At 35.3% G+C, this 18,966-nt stretch overlaps 2 protein-coding genes across 5 annotated transcripts; one reads left to right on the top strand and one right to left on the bottom strand.

Moving 5' to 3' along the window:
* Positions 1-832: 832 nt before the first annotated feature.
* LOC127868388 (P2X purinoceptor 7-like) lies at positions 833-4,588 on the top strand. Of its 3 annotated transcripts, XM_052410130.1 has the most exons (4): positions 833-1,476; positions 1,893-2,111; positions 2,694-2,824; positions 4,255-4,588. In XM_052410130.1, the coding sequence occupies exons 2-4, from the start codon at positions 1,971-1,973 to the stop codon at positions 4,268-4,270; spliced, it is 288 nt and encodes a 95-aa protein (XP_052266090.1). In that variant the 5' UTR covers positions 833-1,476; positions 1,893-1,970; the 3' UTR covers positions 4,271-4,588. The 3 variants fall into 3 exon arrangements, with proteins under 3 accessions (XP_052266090.1, XP_052266089.1, XP_052266088.1); XM_052410129.1 differs by lacking the exon at positions 833-1,476 and having other exon boundaries at positions 1,569-2,111; XM_052410128.1 differs by lacking the exons at positions 833-1,476; positions 1,893-2,111 and having other exon boundaries at positions 2,150-2,824.
* A 4,474-nt stretch (positions 4,589-9,062) lies between these two features.
* On the bottom strand, positions 9,063-17,964 carry LOC127868385 (uncharacterized). 2 transcript variants are annotated; one of them, XM_052410124.1, is made up of 12 exons: positions 17,718-17,964; positions 17,107-17,301; positions 16,523-16,669; positions 15,885-16,001; positions 15,471-15,536; positions 14,915-15,013; positions 14,430-14,724; positions 13,879-14,158; positions 13,141-13,377; positions 12,794-12,871; positions 10,304-10,408; positions 9,063-9,280 (listed from the first exon to the last, which is right to left on the bottom strand). In XM_052410124.1, exons 2-12 carry the CDS (start codon positions 17,157-17,159, stop codon positions 9,216-9,218), a joined length of 1,542 nt encoding a protein of 513 aa, XP_052266084.1. In that variant the 5' UTR covers positions 17,160-17,301; positions 17,718-17,964; the 3' UTR covers positions 9,063-9,215. The 2 variants fall into 2 exon arrangements, with proteins under 2 accessions (XP_052266084.1, XP_052266083.1); XM_052410123.1 differs by having other exon boundaries at positions 17,107-17,964.
* Between the last annotated feature and the right edge of the window lie 1,002 nt (positions 17,965-18,966).

Below are 18,966 nucleotides of genomic sequence, written 5' to 3'. Positions count from 1 at the left end.
ATTCAACTAGAAGATAATAAAATAATAACTGATTTATACTCAAAGCCAACCGATAAACATCAATATGTCCAATATGACTCAGACCATCCAACAAATGTGAAGAAAGCAATACCCTAACGATTAGGAATACGTTTAAAAAGAATATGTTCTGACGAAAACAAATACAGACATCGGAAAAAAGAACTAAAACAGAATCTACAAAAAGAGGTCATCCAAAAAAATGTGTAAACCATGAATTATCCCGAGTTGATAATTTAAATAGGAAAGACTTACTTAAGAAAAAAGAAACAAATAAAACAGCCAACAAGAGAGTACCACTAGCTATAACTTATTCTAACAACCTTCCAAATATCCACTCAATAATTCGAAAACATACCGACAAACTATATAAATCAGACAGAATAAAAAATATATTCCCAGACGTACCAATAGTTGCATACAGACGAGATAGGAATATCGGTGACATTTTGGTTCATGGAAAAACAAATAAAGAAATAAACAAACGTTCTCAACTAATACCACAATCGTGTAAGACTAATTGTATAGTCTGTAAAATGTTGAAAAGAGGATTTCATAACAACCCAAAAAGCGAAATTCCAAACGAAGCAATAAAACAGAACTGTAACATTTATAACTTGGTGTACGGTATATTTTGTATTAAATGCCTAAAGATGGTATACGTCGGAGAGACAAGCAGATCATTAAAGGAACGTGCCAAAGAACACGAGGCTGACGTGCGGCTACGAAGAGATAAACCGATTTCAGAACATTTCAATGGTGCTGGTCACAGAGTGCAGGATATGGGTGTATCAGTGTTAACACAAATAAGAGAAAGTTCCCATTATTACAGACTTATTAAAGAACTGGAATTCATAAAGAAGTTTCAAACACAATCGCCAAATGGACTTAATACAAAAAATCAACTTGATGTCCTGCTACGGGAAACTATCTTGTAAAAAATATATGTGAAAAACATTTTATATTAATCATCAACCTAAATGTATGTAAAAATAATAGTACTTTATGCAATGTATCTTATTCATAATGTGTATATGTTATATAGAATAGCAAGTATATATGATTATTTAATCAAATATCATTATAATATTTTACATAGATATGGATTGAAATAATTAAAGTCATTAAATAAGTTTACCCTATTTAATTAATGATAATAAGTTTAGGTCGATTATAATTACATATGATGATGATTGTTTTATTGTAAAATATCAATTTATTAAATATATAAAGCACACATTTAACATAAGATTAAGACAAAATATGTAAGTGTTTAACGTCATTTCATTTTTGGCGAATTTTTACATTTTTTGGGCGCCATTTTAAATAACGCCATTTATGACGTCATCATGTACAACGTCATTTGACGTTTAAAAACATTTTTCTTTGTTATTTAAATTGTGCAGTCAAAAGATGTAAAAATGTAGTTAACATTTAATTTCCAATGTTTTGATAAAGGTATTATGCCGAAACGTCAATTAAAGGAGTATAATCAGAGAGGCATATTTCTATAATTATTATTTAATATTCTGGCTTTTTTATGAACCACACAACCGTTAAGATATTGGCATTTACCATCAGAATTAAAAAAATAATTAGTTGAATGTTCGGATTGTCCATCCGAATTTCAGTTTTGGAATTATTATTGTTAACAAACATTTTGGATATTGTTTTCAGAACTGTGAACATTAATATCAGATATTTGAAATAATGTTTGGGCGGTAGTTGCTATCGATATTTATTTAGAGTCTTCTCAATTAGTTTGGTAGCGTAAACGTAAATGACAGTTATAATGTATATGACAAAAATGTTTGATCATGTTGATGGAATAAAATTCTGCTCCGTAAATGTAAAGTGTAGCTGTTTATTTATAGATCTCCAGTGATGTATTACTGAGTTCTGATCAGTCTCGTTCGCCCGAGAGGCCTCAGAGAGGACGAGGAAGGGCTAGAATGGTTGGGCGAGGAGGGGGTCGCAGCCAGCTTGCGGGCCGAGGCCGAGGTAGAGGAAGCAGAGGAAAAGCTCGAGTAGGGCAGACAGAGACAGGGGCTGTAGAAGGATTGAATAGACCAGACCAACAACAAATATTGATGGTAATGTACACTAATTTCAAGTTTTTTTAACCTTTTTTATTGATCAACAAGCTGTTATGGTGTCCGTTTGCTTTACAACTTTCATTTGAAATTCGTAGAAAATCTACCAGCCATTGTTGACAGAGTTTGGTATTACCTGGGTTGATCTAAAAAGTGTGACTTAAAGTATTCAGGGTCCGTGCACATCAAGCCAGTTTCAAGTGTTGTGGTTTTAATCTTTTATTCAATCATTTGTAAGTTTGTTGATTTCACAATATCACAATGTGGTGCTTTTGTAAAATATAATTTATCACCAAGTGCAAAACTAAAAAGGCGTCATTCAGTGAACCAAAACATATTTAGATGTTCGCTTTGTAATATTTTTTAAATATGATTTTGTAACAGTTTTTATAACACTTAGGTTTCTTAAACAGGGGGACACTTTATTTTTCCAGTCTGCATTCTGTGTCACATTCATGTAATAACTGTTTTTGCATGATGAGATCCATGCAATGTCAAGGGAGGAAATGGAGGCCCTTCTGGTGCAAACAGTAAGGGTCAACCCAGGTCTGATGTTTTATGTCATGAGGCCTGCTGTTGCAGCGGAAGGCGGATTCCATCCACCAGGAGGCCAGTAATCTCCGCCTTGGTGTAGCTGCGGCAAATGCAGGGATATGCCATCTCCTGTTGAGCCTGTTTGCTGTGGGAAAAGAGTATGCATCACTCTCACCCCGGTAGGTGAAATAATGAAATATTAAGTTTTAATTCAAACTGACTGTTTCCATAAGCAGAAGCTGCGCTACAACATGATGAACCAGAGCTAAATAATAATTTTTTTAATCTGCTGAATATATTTTATTATATATTATATTTTATATTTATTATTGTTTTTGACCTGTCTGTTTGTCATTCTGTGGCAATCTTTAATTTTGGTTAAACTTTTGCAATATTGAATAACATGCAAAACAGAGCTCCAGATAAGGTTTTGTGAAATTCTTTAATTACTACCAGATTTTCAAAAAGAATTCTTAACTCTGAAATTTCATTCTTAACGTTACTACTAAGTTATTGAAAATAATTCTTATTTTTTCTAAATGACCTAAAAATAAATAATAATGGTTATTTTCAAGCAAAAAAATCAAAATAAACATACTAGCAACTTTATTTATACGAGTTCAATAGTGTCTTTTCAGTATTATACAATTTTATTTTTCAAATACCTTCATATGCCCAAACTGTGCTTAGATTGCATGCCTTAGATGAATTTTTACATATTAAACCGTTCTCCCCTTCAATCTTTTCAACGATTAACCACGGGACTTGTCCCTTCCACTCGTTCAATGTTTGTGTTTAAGTTTGGACCCGTTATGTCGCGTTTTTGTTTAGCATTTCCGACTGTGTCGGCAACTGAACATACACCATCGTATTAGGTCTTTTCTATAATGTCTTTCTAAACATTTAACTTCGGCTCACTTTGCGTACAATATGTTAAAAGCGTGGTTTTGGACGCTTTGCAGTTTTTTAGGACGCTCTCTGGGCGCTGCCATTGTTTTTTGACAGATAGACTGTATACGCCGCTTTTATTGGAAAAAAATGCGCTTTTTTTAAACAAACCCGATAACCATTCTATTAAAGCACCGCAAAAATCTTTAATACGCGAAAAGAACTCAATAAAAATCGATACGAACCGATGTAAAAATAATATTCGTAAGTTGATTTTGTAATTCTTAATGGTACGACAAGATTTTAAAATAAATACGTAACGGACTTGAAAATAATTCGTAATTACGAAAATACGACCCTTATCTGGAGCTCTGAATGCAAAATCAAAGATAGCAACTTGATATTTGGCATGCATGTGTATGTATTAAATGGAGCTGCACATGTTGAGTGGTGAAATGTCAAGGTCAAAGGTCAATCCTTCAGGGTCAAAGTTTAAACTTATGGCTTCCAAGCGGCGTAATAGGGGCATTGTATTTCTGACAAACAAATCTCTCCTTTTATTTTTCCATTTCTACGCGTATTTGTTTATTTGGTTGAACTTTAGTTCCGTTTTGATTGTTTTTGTAAGATTTTTAGTCTTATTGTAACAAATTATTATTAAACCAAATGACATTATGTCTCACAGCTATTTTTATCAAAGGTTTCCTGTATATATTTACAGGAATTCAACACCTTGATATTGGATGAGCGTGTCCTGGCTCTAGGACGGTTGCTGCGTAGAGACATTCTTGGGTTCCCAGAACAACTGGGGGAAGAAGAAGATGATTATAATGCGGCCAATAGGTTTCATGCCTACACTAATTATACTCTTTGGAGGCATGGGCGTCTAGGCGCTGGAGTAAGGCTTCCTCTCCCGGCCTGTGCTGTTTGGAAGATAAGAGACAAGTTCCCCCACCCATATGCTCAGTACACCTGTTTCAAACCATCAAGAGTGTAAATGTTATCATCTAGTGTTTGTTATTTGTATGTTGTTCTTAAATAAATAATGAACACTTTTTATGTAGTTTGTATTTCAAATAGGTGGGGGTGCTAATATTTTTTTTACTAAGACCATTCCAAATGCTCAAAAGAAATCCCAAAAAGGCATACTGTAAACATGAACAATACTGTGTCCATTAGAGCTGTGACTATGTTTACAACTATATGAACTGAAATTTATTTTCTTTTGCTTTTGAGTAATAAAACTAACATTTGTAGTAAGCCATCTCTACTCTTAAAAGTATTAAGGACGGTTGTTTACATTATATAAAATAACGTATGTTAAATAACTTTCATTGCACAGGTTATTTCTATGTTTATATTATTTTTTTGCCCCTTTCAAAGAATCAGGGAGTATATTGTTTTTGGCTTTTCTGTCTGTCATTATATGTGTGAGTCTGTCCCTAAACTTTAACCTTGCTCGTGAAATGAAAACTCTTGGAACTATGTCTAACTTCACATGTGCATGCATTTCATTGAAATCTACAATCACACATGGTTTGAGGTCACTAGTTCAAACATCACTGTGACCTTTAAATTCAAAATATAACATTGTTTCTAAAATAGCTGCAGAACAGCCTCAAAGTGCACTAGGGGCATTATGTTTCACAAACTCAGCTCTTTTTTTTCTTTAATTAAATTTGTATCTTGTTCTGTGAAAATTGGGCAAAATGCATGTGCGTAAAGTTTCGTCCCAGATTAGCCTGTGCAGTCTGCACAGGATTATCAGGGACACTTTTCGCTTTAATGGTATTTATTGCTTTAAGGAAGTCCCTTAACCGAAAATCAAGTTTAAGCGGAAAGTATCGTCCCTGATTAGCCTGTGCAGACTGCACAGGCTAATCTGGGACGACATTTTACGCACATACATTATGCCCAGTTTTCTCAGAACAAGACACATTAAATAATATTGTATTCTTTTTATGCACCCCTTCGAAGAAGAGGGGTTATATTGTTTTGCACGTCGGTCCGTCAACCAATTGGTTTCCGGATGATAACTCAAGAACGCTTAGGCCTAGCTAGGATCCTGAAACTTCATAGGTACATTGGTCATGACTGGTAGACGTCCCCTATTGATTTTCAGGTCACTAGTTCAAAGGTCAAGGTAACAGTGACCTGAAGCAGTTAAATGGTCTCTAAGGTATTCACACACTGGCTGAAACTACAACGGACAGCCCATTTGGGGGGCATGCGTGTTTTACAAACAGCCCTTGTTAAGTTGTTTGTTAGCAATAAAAAGACAGGACATTGACTGAGGATAAATGCATAAGTAAGATACTTATTGCATGCAAGAAAAAGTGAAAAAACCTTTATGTTTTGCAAAGCACAAATTGGATTACTTATGGAATGAAGTTGTTAACATGTCAGATAAGTTTAGTTTCCAATGCCCTTCTTGATAGCAAATGGTTCAAGGACTTGCTGTACAATTTTCGCACTATGATAGGTTGTTCAATCAGGTACTAATGCATAATGTCATGCTCTTGGTTGAGCTGCCATGAGGTGTCCCAAGTGTAAGGTGTCCCAAGTGTTTTCATATTTATTGAAGCAGTTTGAAAGTGTAAAAATGGAACAAGTGTGTATAATGTCTTAATATTCTTTTAATTGTTCATATTTCTATAAGTAAAGTCTACAACAAAACAATGCATTTATTATATATCTTAGCATACTTTACAAAACACAAATCTGTTAAAAGTGCATAATCACAAACTGTCTCCAGAGGATGACACATGACACCAATAGTTTTATGACCTTTTCTTTGAGATATGGACGTGGTTTGCATGTCACGTTGTGACACTTTCTTACTGTGCTTTACAATAGTGGCAAGTGATTTCAAAACAAGAGTGCCAATCTGTCACAATATACGCCCGTTTGAACGTTTTGGACACCATGCTACATGTTTGAAATACACTAAGTGATGAAGAGACCTAGTTTTTGACCATGCATGACCCATATTTGAACTTGACCTAGAAATCATTAAGACACAACTTCTCTGACCAAATTTAGAGAAGATCGGATAAAAACTACTTCAATTAGAGAGCGGACACCATGCTAAATCCTTGAAATGCACAAAGTGACCCTGTGACCTAGTTTTTGACCCGGCATGACCCATATTCGAACTTGACCTAAATATTGTCTAGATACAACTTCTGACCTAATATGGTGAAGATCAGATGAAAACTACTTCAATTAGAGAGTGGTCACCACGCTGAATGCTTGAAAAGCACTAAGTGACCTTTTTACCTAATTTTTGACCCCGCATGACCCATATTTTATCTTGACCTAGATATCATTTAGACACAACTTATGACCAAATTTGGTGAAGATCGGATGAAAACTACTTCAATAAGAGAGCGGACACCATGCTAAATCCTCGAAATGCACTAAGTGACCCCGTGACCTAGTTTTTGACCGGGCATGACCCACATTCGAAATTGACCTATATATTGTCTTGATACAACTTCTGACTAAGTTTTGTGAAGATCGATTGAAAACTATTTGCATAAGAGTGCAGAAACTGCTGTGGACGCAGACGCCGCTTGCCCGCCAAGGGTGAAACAGGCGTATAAAAACATTGATGAATGACAGACCTATTTATGCCAAATCATAAAACATGACCTTAAAAGTCTTAGTGTGAATTTGGAGCCCAGGACCTTGGTTTTGTGATAGAAGCCTTTCCATTTATTTCAAAATGCATCCCTTTTTGCAAAGTATAGGAACAGCACATGCCTATCAATGAATAATATTGCAGTATGACCTTGAAAATATAAAAAATTGTAATTATTTCAGTTTTGTAATGACAAATTACTGTTCTTCTAAGTAACATTTACTTCAATAAACCAATAAAATGAAAAAAGACAACAAAATGAAAGAGCAAAGACTTAAGGAATTTTTAATTACTTAAGGATTTTTCTAAAATTTACCCTTAGGTGAAGACCAACCATGGTCACCAATCGAAATTAACGTAACAATCACAATGGTGTCAAATGCCCAAAATCTAGAATCCTGAAAATAAGCCTTACATGTGGGGGGCCAGTGCCAAAAATAGGGTTAATAATTCATTTAATTATGTTAACTATGTTAACAATATGTCAAATTAAAATAATTTGTGTTTAAAATGACATTTTGTGAAAAAAACACTTTAAATAACAGAACAAAAATCCTCTTATTTATATAGATATCAAAATCAGATTTTGAGGGCCTCAATCCTGAATTCAGGAATAATCTTAAACTTCGACACCTCTGAATCTTAGTGCTAAACTAGCACACCGATCTAAAATCGTGACTGTTTCTGCTTTGCAATTTCTGCTGTTGGCTGATGTGGCACTGGTGCTAAATGTTTCGAAATGTTCCTGGGGTCTTTTTCTTCTTCATCCCAGTGTTGTCATTCAGTCTGAGCTTGAGGGCTGAAGTCAACAACTCTGGGATGTACTGGAAGGTCTTCTTTTCCTTTTCTTCATAGACTGACCAACGGCCACTCTTTTTGTTCCAAATCCTGTGAAGCCTGTAAATAATGCATGAACAATTCTGTACGGTTTTAAACTAGAGAAAACAAGCGGCATTAATATACCAATTTTGATCAACAGAAGGGTTTTGTCGCATATCTTGAACCTACAAGTTCAAAAGTAATTGAAAATTGTAACATTTGTTAGGTGTTATTTAATCTTCACAATGCAAAACAAAAGAACTGACAAAGGGCAAAAACAATAAAGTTAGTGTTTTGAATATTGTTTCGACAATAGATAATAAAAGCCAATATATAAAGTGTCATATGATCATATACCTCACACTTCGATCTTTCTTCACAGCTTTTGGTCTGTCTGCATGCTTGTTGTGATCAAAAGCAGCCAGAAGGTTTCTGACCCTGTATACAGGAGGAGTGTAGGCATACCTCTTGGCTGCATACATCAGAATATGATGGTGGAAGACTTCAAGGTCTGCTGTGCTTCTATAAAAGAAAAAAAAACATGTACATATTATATCATAACAAACTTTTAATCAAAGGAATATGACTGCCCTGCATATATGGCTAAAAGAAAAAGTTGCAATCAATAAAACGGGTTAATTAATTATTTTGAAGCATAACTTAAACCATTTGGTAACATGATTATAGCAAAGAGCAATACCAGTAGCCTGTTTAGCCCAAAACAGCAACATTGGACTCAACTCGGCAAAATGTCAGTGCCCTTTAACAAAAATGTCTGAGATTATGATCAGCAATTTTTCCAAGTATGTAAACAAGCAAATTCGTTAAAATGATATCCTCCCCTGCAATTTCAAAATTTTCTGGAAGACAACATGACAATGGCAATTCTATATCCGTCCCTCTTTGGCGTGGTATAACAAGCTTTTGAGTAATGGGCATTTTTGACACAGAAAATGCTGTTATCACAAAAGCTTTCTATTAATTGAACTGTTACTTTTGTTAGGTCAAGTGATTGTTTATAAATATATCAAAGAAAAATTTCCTTTTAGCTGTGGCATTACCTGAAATTGAGATACTTGTCAATCAAGTTGAGGCGCCTCTTATCAAAGACAACCTTAGCAAGCTCTCTCAAGGAACAAGCATCACGGACTGGATGAAGCCATGATTTGTCTCACTCCACTCCGTCCAAAGGTGCATGCAGGCAGTGGTTGAAGTCCGGGTCACAATGACCCACTATCCATGCATGTTCGTTCACAATATGGTGCATGACCCCAACCCAAATGGCCTGAAAAAGTAAATATCAGTAAATAGATTTCATAAACAAGGGCTGTTTGTAAAACATGCATGCCCCCATAAGGGTTGTCAGATGTAGTGGCAGCCAATGTGTGAATATGTTTTTGTCACTGTGACCTTGACCTTTGACCAAGTGACCTGAAAATCAATAGGGGTCATCTGCCAGTCATGATCAATGTACCCATGAAGTTTCATGATCCTAGGCCTAAGCATTATTGAGTTATCATCCGGAAACCATTTTACTAGTTCAAGTCACTGTGACCTTGATCTTTTACCTAGTGACCTGAAAATCAATAGGGGTCATCTGCAAGTCATGATCAATGTACCCATGAAGTTTCATGATCCTAGGCCTAAGCATTCTTGAGTTATCATCCAGAAACCATTTTACTATTTAAAGTCACTGAGACCTTGACCTTAAGCTAGTTACCTGAAAATCAATAGGGGTCATCTGCCAGTCATGATCAATGTACCTATGAAGTTTCATGATCCTAGGCCTAAGCGTTCATGAGTTGTCATCCGGAAACCATTTGGTGGACGGACAGACCGACTGACGGACCGACCGACATTTGCAAAACAATATACCCCCTCTTCCCCGAAGGGGGGCATAATAATACTGAAGAAAGGTATTAAAAGGTCAACAGCTAAAATTACAAAATCAAGCCAAAAAGAATATTTGTCTCCAATGATAAACCGAGCAGTCATTTTAATTTAATTTCATGATATCAGTATCGGTATATGTCTTATGTCTTTTGCAACTGTACTACAAAACTACATTTAATTTTGTTTATCTTTGGAAGGAAGTAAAATTGGATTTTTAAATTCAAATTCAACCAACAGGAGCTAAATAAAATATAACATATCATTGACAACAAATTTTTATTCTTTCCTGTCTAAAGAGTTACAGACAATGACCAACTTTTTGTTAAAGAAATGAATTTTTTAAAGCACTATATTTTGACCTTGAATAATAAAGATTGATTTTCAAGTGTCATAGTTTGTTATCATATGACCTTACCACAAACTGCTGTTTTGTCTCTGCTTGTTTGCATGTGAACCAGAAGTGATTGACAATGTCCTTCACCCAAGGAAGTATTGACTGGTTCCCTTTCTTCATTGCTACCTTATAAGTAAACAAAAAGAGCTGGAAATATTTTCTGCACTCCTTCAAACACTTTACTTTGGCATGCTTAACTGGCAAAAACGCTTAACAGATAGCGTGTGAGCTTATATATGAATGTAAACAACATATATTATTGTAGAAATCAAATTGAGACCAAGTTTGCACACAAAAATGGGCCAAGTAAGGATAAATTGCACACATTAAATGTGGTATACCTGTCAAGTCAACAATAAAACAACAATAACAATAATACAAGAGCGCAGGGCTCGCGCTGTCGCTCGCCACTTGAGCCATTTGCGAAAATATTGAGAATTTGGCTAAAGAAAAATCCGATTTGCGAAAATGCTAAAATCTCGTAAAATTTCATTGAAAACAGCCGCCATTTAAACCCGAAACTGGTTTTCTATATTTTTCTCTTTGTTTTAATGAAAGTATTCGCAATTTGAACAGTGAACGAAAACCGGTCTGCACCTGTATCGAGACATCGCTTGACCTTATTGTTATTGAAGTGCACATGGTAGCTGGCCAATCAAAACTGAGCTGGCTTACACATGAAATGACGTTGTCGAATGAAACGTAAAAATGGGTGGAGCTATGAATACACAGTTAATATTGTCGTCTGCAAACAAAATAGCGGATGGTCGCAAATGTCGTATTATAAGATTAAAAATTAAAATAAGCGTGACAATAAATTAATTATTTCCAAGCTGACTATCGATCTAAATTAAAGAGTGATACTTAAGTAATTAGTTCTATGTCGTTGATGTTACAACTTTCTGCTAATTTTCGATTGAAATGAAAAGGTGTTAATTAATTAATTTGATCGTTTTACTCACACACTATGATAACTAACAGCGGCGTATTTTAATCAAAGGAAAACGTGAAAAACACGCGCGGTTTAATTGCAATTAAAATTTAATTAAAGTTACGAATTTTGTAACGCATAGGAAGACTAATTTATGTCGTCTACTATATAAATGGAAGTAACCACTTTGTCCGTACAGTCGCAAACATGACTTCTTTAACCTTAAATCGACGAAAATGAGTCTGAACAAACAAACAAAATAATCAAAACACAAAAAACTAGAGCATTCCAAGAGTCATGGAAAGTTGATAATAATTGGCTTCGCTTTGAGAATGAATCAAAATCAATGTACTGTGACCTATGCATTAAGGTGCAAAATTCCAACACGTTCACTGTAGGTTGCAGTATCCTAAAAAATGACTCGGTGACGAAACATGCAAAGTCTAAAGGTAAGATTTTGAAGATGAGAGGAATTTTTATTTGAAATTACTTTGAAATGCTATAGTCTAACTATATGTATATATGCAGATTGACTATGTATTACTTTTTTTTATTTTCAGATCACACTCATGCCGTCGATGCAAGCAAGCAGTAAAGCAGCAAAACAATTAATTTTGTGAATGAAATGTATGCTTGTATTTTACATGCCATTCATCATGTTGTTAAAAATGCGCTGTATTAAAATATCTCTATTACTATGAAAATTGTGATGTGATGTATATTATGATATGTGACATGTGCTTGTTGTCATTAAAAGAAATATGAAAAATCTATAGTATATATTGTTATTTGAAAGAAACGAAAACTGGTTGGCAATAGGCCCAAAACGCACCAAAGACAATCTAGGATCCGGACCCCCCTACATCTGGGTGGCTCAAACATTTTTTGGGCCAGCGCTAGCCCTGAAGAGCGTCAGCATAAATGCATGGATCCATACCCATTTGCCTTATCATTGTACACAAATTACTTAAGTGTCATCTTTATTACTTAAATAATTCAATTTTCCACCATTATTTTTAAAATTGAACATATTCAAACAAGGGCTGTTTGTAAAACATGCATGCCCCCATATGGGCTGTCTGTTGTAGTGGCAGCCATTGTGTGAATACGATTTTTGTCACTGTGACCTTGACCTTTGACCTGAAAATCAAAAGGGGTCATCTGCGGGTCACGATCAATGTACCTATGAAGTGTCATGATCCTAGGCAAAAGCGTTCTTGAGTTATCATCCGAAAATCATTTTACTATTTCGGGTCACCGTGACCTTGACCTTTGACCTAGTGATCTCAAAATCAATAGGGGTCATCTGCGAGTCATGATCAATGTACCTATGAAGTTTCATGATCCTAGGCCCAAGCGTTGTTGAGTTATTGTCTGACAACCACCTGGTGGACGGACCGACAGACCGACCGACCGACATGAGCAAAGCAATATACCCCCTCTTCTTCGAAGGGGGGCATAATAAAATATGTATTTGCAACTTATAAATGTATAAAATTAATGTTGCATACGATTTATGATAAATGTTGATTACTGTTCATTAAAAAGTTAACAACAGAAAACATATAAATAACAATTACCTGTCAGTTTCTTCCCCGAATTCTTGGCAACATGCCATATATCATGGGAATGCTGGATCTTGTCAAAGGCCGGCAATTCTATTAAAAAAAGCTGAGTCAAAATAAAGTCGAAAAGTAGCTGCATTTAACTTTTATTTCCAAAACTTGGCAACCAGGTAATGGCAATTCAAAAATGTTCAGAAATATTTATGTTTTCGATTTTTTTTGTATTATTATGAAAATGGTGATTATTTTACCATGAGAACAAACCGTATGCTAAACTAAAATGTCAGGTAACATTAAGGAATTAAAAAACTTTTTATAATTTATAAAAAAAAAATAACATTGACATTGTTTTTTTAACTTACTCATAAGTGCTCCTATTCCCATGTGTGCATCTGTGACAACTTCCACCACACCTACTCCCTTGGCGTTTAAATCATCCATTGCTGCTTGGAAGCCAACCTTTTCCATTGCAGCTGACTTCCTACCAGTCATTCGCTTGTCCACTGTTTGGAGGGTCAGGATTTTCTTCGAAGCATTGTCCATTAGAGAGTATGAGCAGTATTGGGCACAGTGTCCAGGGCTGTCATTGCGACCATCCCCTGCAAAATGTGAAATATGATAAACACAAGTCAAGTCTGGTTAAGTTACAGTTGTCGTGTATTGCTCAATATCAAAAGAATGTATTTAATAGTATGTTTTCATATTGATGTCTATGACTACATAAGTTTGATGTATTATTAAGCCCAGGTATGTGAAGTATCAATGATTTAAGTGCGAACAAGAGTTACTTGGTCAGAGACATATGCCCCCCCCCCAAACAGGGCCTTGATTTTCACATTTATTGTGAGTGACCCCATTTTTAATAGGGGTCATCTACTGTCCAAGGCCAACGATCATGGTCAGTATCAGGTCAATCAGTCAATATATTCACAAGTTATTGATTGGAAACGAACTGGTCTACATACAGACACACAGACCGACCGACAGACCTACCAACCGCCATCCAGCAAAGCAATATACCCCCACTTCTTCGAAGGGGGCATAAACAGAGGCCTTCACATCGCCATATATATTGTATCAATTAAGAATAAAGATAATACCTAAAACAACAATCTCTCCTTGACATGCTGCCAGGATCTCTTCCTGAGTGTGCTGCCAGTAACTGTCAATTGTTGGCACCAGGTAGTGTGTTTGGATGCGGTGGAATTGATTGGCAGAGGGGAACTTCACTTTCAGCATCTGGTCCCACAATGACATTTTTCCATAATTGTTTCCAGATGTAAGGATGGTGGCGCTAATAGAAAATTCCCCACTCCTCATCATTCTATTCAGGATTGGCTGTGAGTGCCACTGAGCAGCAGTGTGGTCAGAGGGGCAAACCTGAAACAGAAAAACAGAAATGTATAGACATTTAATGTTTTATAAAAATGAGATTGGTCTCTACTATGCAGACAACATTTAAGTTTGGACCATTGTGTGCATATATTAAATATATGAAAATGGTACAACAATCTAATGCTTATATTAATATACACACAAACTTTCATGGTGGAGGAGAAAAAAACTTTCTTTCTTTTCGTTCAATCTAACAGTTATTATGTAATTTATGAAAATAAGCTTTTTAAAAATATATAACGGTATATGTGCATACCCATTTCAGTGATACTGAGGATCCAAAATATGACTCCTGGATCACCAGTCTGTCTGAGCCGCATGTTGGGCACTTTTTTACAGTCAACTCTGCAAGTTGGAGCAGTTGCTTCAGGAAGACTATGACCTTCACTTCTTCAGCCAGCCAGCCAAATGAGTCACTGCTTATTTTTGTGACTGGCTCCTCTCTATCACTGTCTTCATCTTCATCTGTTATCTCAACCTCTTCCACTTTTTCCAGACCAAACTCTGCCTCTTCGAAGGCCATGTCTTCGCTCTCCATGACTTTTTCAGGTCTGAAAAACAGACATTCAAAATATTATAAAATGTATTTAATTAAGTTAAGATGTACACATTTACATATAATAAGCTGGCACTCAACCTTTCATTAACAAGTTTACACATGGTTTGATAATAGTCATGTCAACACTTATCAAGAATTAATTAATAAATTACTAATAACAAAACATAATGTGTGATACTCACAAGATCTGCTCCATGGTAAAGCCACTAGGCTCATAAAGTGAATCATCGTCATCATAATCATTATCATCTTCATCTTCACATGTACAGTCCAGAGTTAAGCTGCAAAGGTTAATAAGTGCTTTCAATTCCAATGCACTAACATCTTCTTAACGTAATTAACAAAATGAAACAACACATACTAACATTATAAACATAATACTCAGTTACTGTTATATTATGATGTATATATTTTGTTAAAATATAACACTGATGTCTGAGAATATGGCTGATGAGGGTTTATGACAAAAAGATTCATAAGAACCGTTCTCCATACTTATTACTAAAAATCAATAATTTAAATTAAATTTAATTATGGTATACTTTTTAAGCTTTCATAATGATAAAAAGATGCTAAGATGTTAATGTATACTTGCTTTGAATCAAAACAAACCGTATAAATTAATACGGACATTACTTAGTGTTTTTTGTCGTTAAATGATAGCTTCATACTATACACCAGTTAAGAAGGGAAGGCATGATATTAATTTAATTATTTAAAAACAGAAATTATTCTTACTCAAACGGGTTAACAAACGAACTGGAGATCTTCTTCTCTTCAACCTTCCTTCGTCTTGTTGTATACCTGGAGTCAAGTTCATGGTAAAAGTATTGCATTATATCCGTACATGCAACCTGATATGTTTGGAATTAGTTTACATTTTATTATTTATTGATTAAAGGAAAAGATTGAAAATTTAATAGCATTTTATATTGCGAAAGTATTCACTTTGACCATCAATATAAGTCTTCAGAGTACATTCACTATAAATTATATATTCAGTCATTTCAGGCTTGAATATATGAATGTGTATGAAAACATTATCATTTGTACCCCTTTTTGCATTTCGCCTAGAGTACATGATATAAAAATTGGTTTTAAGAAAGAAATTAAATAAACCTGTATAACTATTTACATTCAAAACAAACATACACAGGTGGGATGTCCTCCAGTGGCATTTCTGTGTCCTCTAAAGTACTGGATTTCACCTCTGAGGTCGTGGACTGAATTTCCTCAACTCCAGACATTTCAGCCACTCCTGTCACATCTCTGGAAAGAACATTTACAACATACAGAGCCATACACATGGCATTTAATCACCTATTAGAAATCAATACTTAAATTGTTAATCAGCCTAACTTATATTCCTATCCCACTGAAATTATGTTTAATTCTGTTGCAATTCTTTTGTCTTGTGCACTTATTGCTTTGTTTATTTTTGTCAAGTGTTCTGGAGTTAATTTAGTAACATGTGCATATGATATATATTACTCAGTCTATATATATATATAAATTAGATAAACATAAAAATTGTTACTGTTAAAACATCATCAAATTTAGGTTAACCCTTACAGTGCGGGAACCGATATTTGGAAGGCCTTTGCAAACAGTTTGGATCCAGATGAGATGCCACAGAACGTGGCGTCTCATCAGCATCCAAACTGTTTGCTATTCTGATAATATTCTTTGAAAAAAATCAAAGGAAATGCTAATTTTAGAAATTCAGCAGACGACATTTTAGCAGACGACAAATTTCCCAGCATGCAAAGGGTTAAGGCAACAATAAATACATGTCTTGTTCTGCAGCACTGCTTGATCCCATTTCACTTATGCTGCTTATCTGGGGTGATGCAGGCTTTGATTTCAAAACATTGATCTGCATCGGTGTGAAGGTTGATGGCTGTGTTTCAAGCGCAGATGGTTGTTTGACACGCGCTCTACAATACATAGTGCTTTTGTCGACATAGCCACTCACTACAGAGATAATTTAGCATGAGCTCTGTTCATTGGCAAATACAATAGTGAACACCTAGATTTTCTCAGAAAATCCCTACTGTATAACCGATATGCAAGAAGTGATAAAAAAGCTGGAATATAGTGTGCAAACTGTTAAATCAAAATTGTGATCAGATTATGAGAATCAGAAACTGAAGTATTTTAATTATTATCACTGTACTATTATATAACTATAAGAATTAAATTGCGCAGCACTTTAAGACTCAGGTACACGCGATTGCATACACACCATTTGAATTACCTATATGAACTAATAAACTTATGAAATATATTCGAATAAATGAAATCGAAACGACGAAAGTGTGACCTTTGAAATGTAAACAAGAAAGCAATTTATAAATAAATGCAAGTGACCTACTTTTCAAACTCCAGTAGATAGCGGGCAACTTCAAAATCATGGGAAAATCCCATTCTTTACTTCACACAGTTCCATTCCGCCGTGTATTGCCCCAAGTACACTTTCAAATGTTCACGATCTCTTTTATGTCTTTTTCTAGCTGATTCGCTAAGAGGAGGACGCCCTCGCTTGCGTTCCGCCATTTTCGCGTAGACCCTATGTGTAAAGAGTTAGAACGGTAGATGACAAGAGTTATGTGTGTACCACAAATCGTTCTCTGTCTTGCGAGTTACCGAAAACTGTTCCACTACAAAATGACAGAGGATGTGACCGTGCTTTTTGGATCACTTGAAGAATGCATAAAAAGCCTTCGTGACCACGAAATAAAAACAAATACGAGGTATGCTGTTGGCTACAGCAGCAAAGGCTTTGCCAAAAGAAGTACTGGTAGTAGCCAGGACAGCTCATCTAGCGCATGCGCAGATCGTATCTGTCGCAGTGTTAACATTGCATGAAATAATGATCAAATACACCATAAACGATACGTTGTTGAGTAAATATCATTAATGGCATTCCTAAAATATATGCTAATCACCTTAAATGTATCGATAAATCGTCGATTTTGGCCTTACATTGATTTTTGTCGCGATTTTAAACTTGTGTTTACATCGCCTTTTCCAAATATGGACGGCTGTTTCGGGGAATCCCGCTATCTTCTTCTTCTTCTTCAAAGTCTTGACGATCCTAGTGGATCAACCGAGTTGTAGCACCCGTCAGGCTCTTTAGTTATCAGTAAATTCCCAGCACTATTCACAGAACAAACACTCTTTGAAATTGTATTAAGCGGACGCGCGGATGCAGCACCTTTCGACAACTCAAAAATTTGTTTACTTTTGATCGGATTTACTTACATCAACCAATGAAAAAAATGGTTACATTGCTAGTTGAATGTCGTCATAGAGGTACACCACGGGATAACAACACGTTTATTTTGGTTTTTAAGTGAAAGTATACATTTTCACGGCTGGTACTTGTTTACGCCAACTTTGACGTAGAAGAAAGGTAAGAAAAGATCGTTATAAATGTTTGAAAATATCATTTTAGCGTTTTTTAATGCATTTTCTGTCCATCCGATTGATTCTGCATACTTTTTATCCATGCGCTTTTATGCGCACCCCAGTTAAAAAAACCCACCGGTTGCCTCGATATTGCGACGCTCTTTGAGTTACTTCCCCTGCTGAAATACTCTTCAAAGGAGATTGGCGCAAGTTATAAATTAACTGAGAAAGTGCAAAAATATACCCATACATTGGCCATAATACGTAAGTCTAATGGTGTTTGACCAATGACAGTTATTAGATACATTTGTTAACATAATTTGCGCTCTGTTATACACACATCTCCATGTAAAATTTCTGATGCAAGCGGATATGACCGGTAGTAGTGAGTGGGTGGGGTAATTTTAATCAGTTGACATAAATATTCCGCTATTCCAACCATTTATCTTGAGTTTGGCTGTATATATATCAAACATTTCTGCTCGTATACAATGTGTAACACAGACTACATCCTGAATACAAATCTGTCTGTTGTTTTTATAGTACAACTACAAGAAGCATTTTGATGTCAGAGTCGTACTCACCGCAGGGCGCAAATGGTTTTGGACAAGAAGATTTGTAAAGATTTCACAAAATAGGCGCTTTAAAATCTGGGTCTACACTGTTTGCAATGTCCTTTTTTCAGGACGCTAGGCATGAATGGGTTAATATAATTAATGCACGTTTCTGATCTAATTGCCTGTATCTAGTTTTAATTACCATGATATTGATAAAATTAAAACGTTTTTTTTTCATAAATTAACATTACATGTTTTATTTTTAT

This window comes from Dreissena polymorpha, chromosome 2, assembly GCF_020536995.1.
Source record: "Dreissena polymorpha isolate Duluth1 chromosome 2, UMN_Dpol_1.0, whole genome shotgun sequence".
Taxonomy (NCBI): Eukaryota; Metazoa; Mollusca; class Bivalvia; order Myida; family Dreissenidae; genus Dreissena; species Dreissena polymorpha.
Note: the sequence above shows the minus strand (reverse complement) of the source record. Positions and strands in the feature narration are given on the sequence as shown.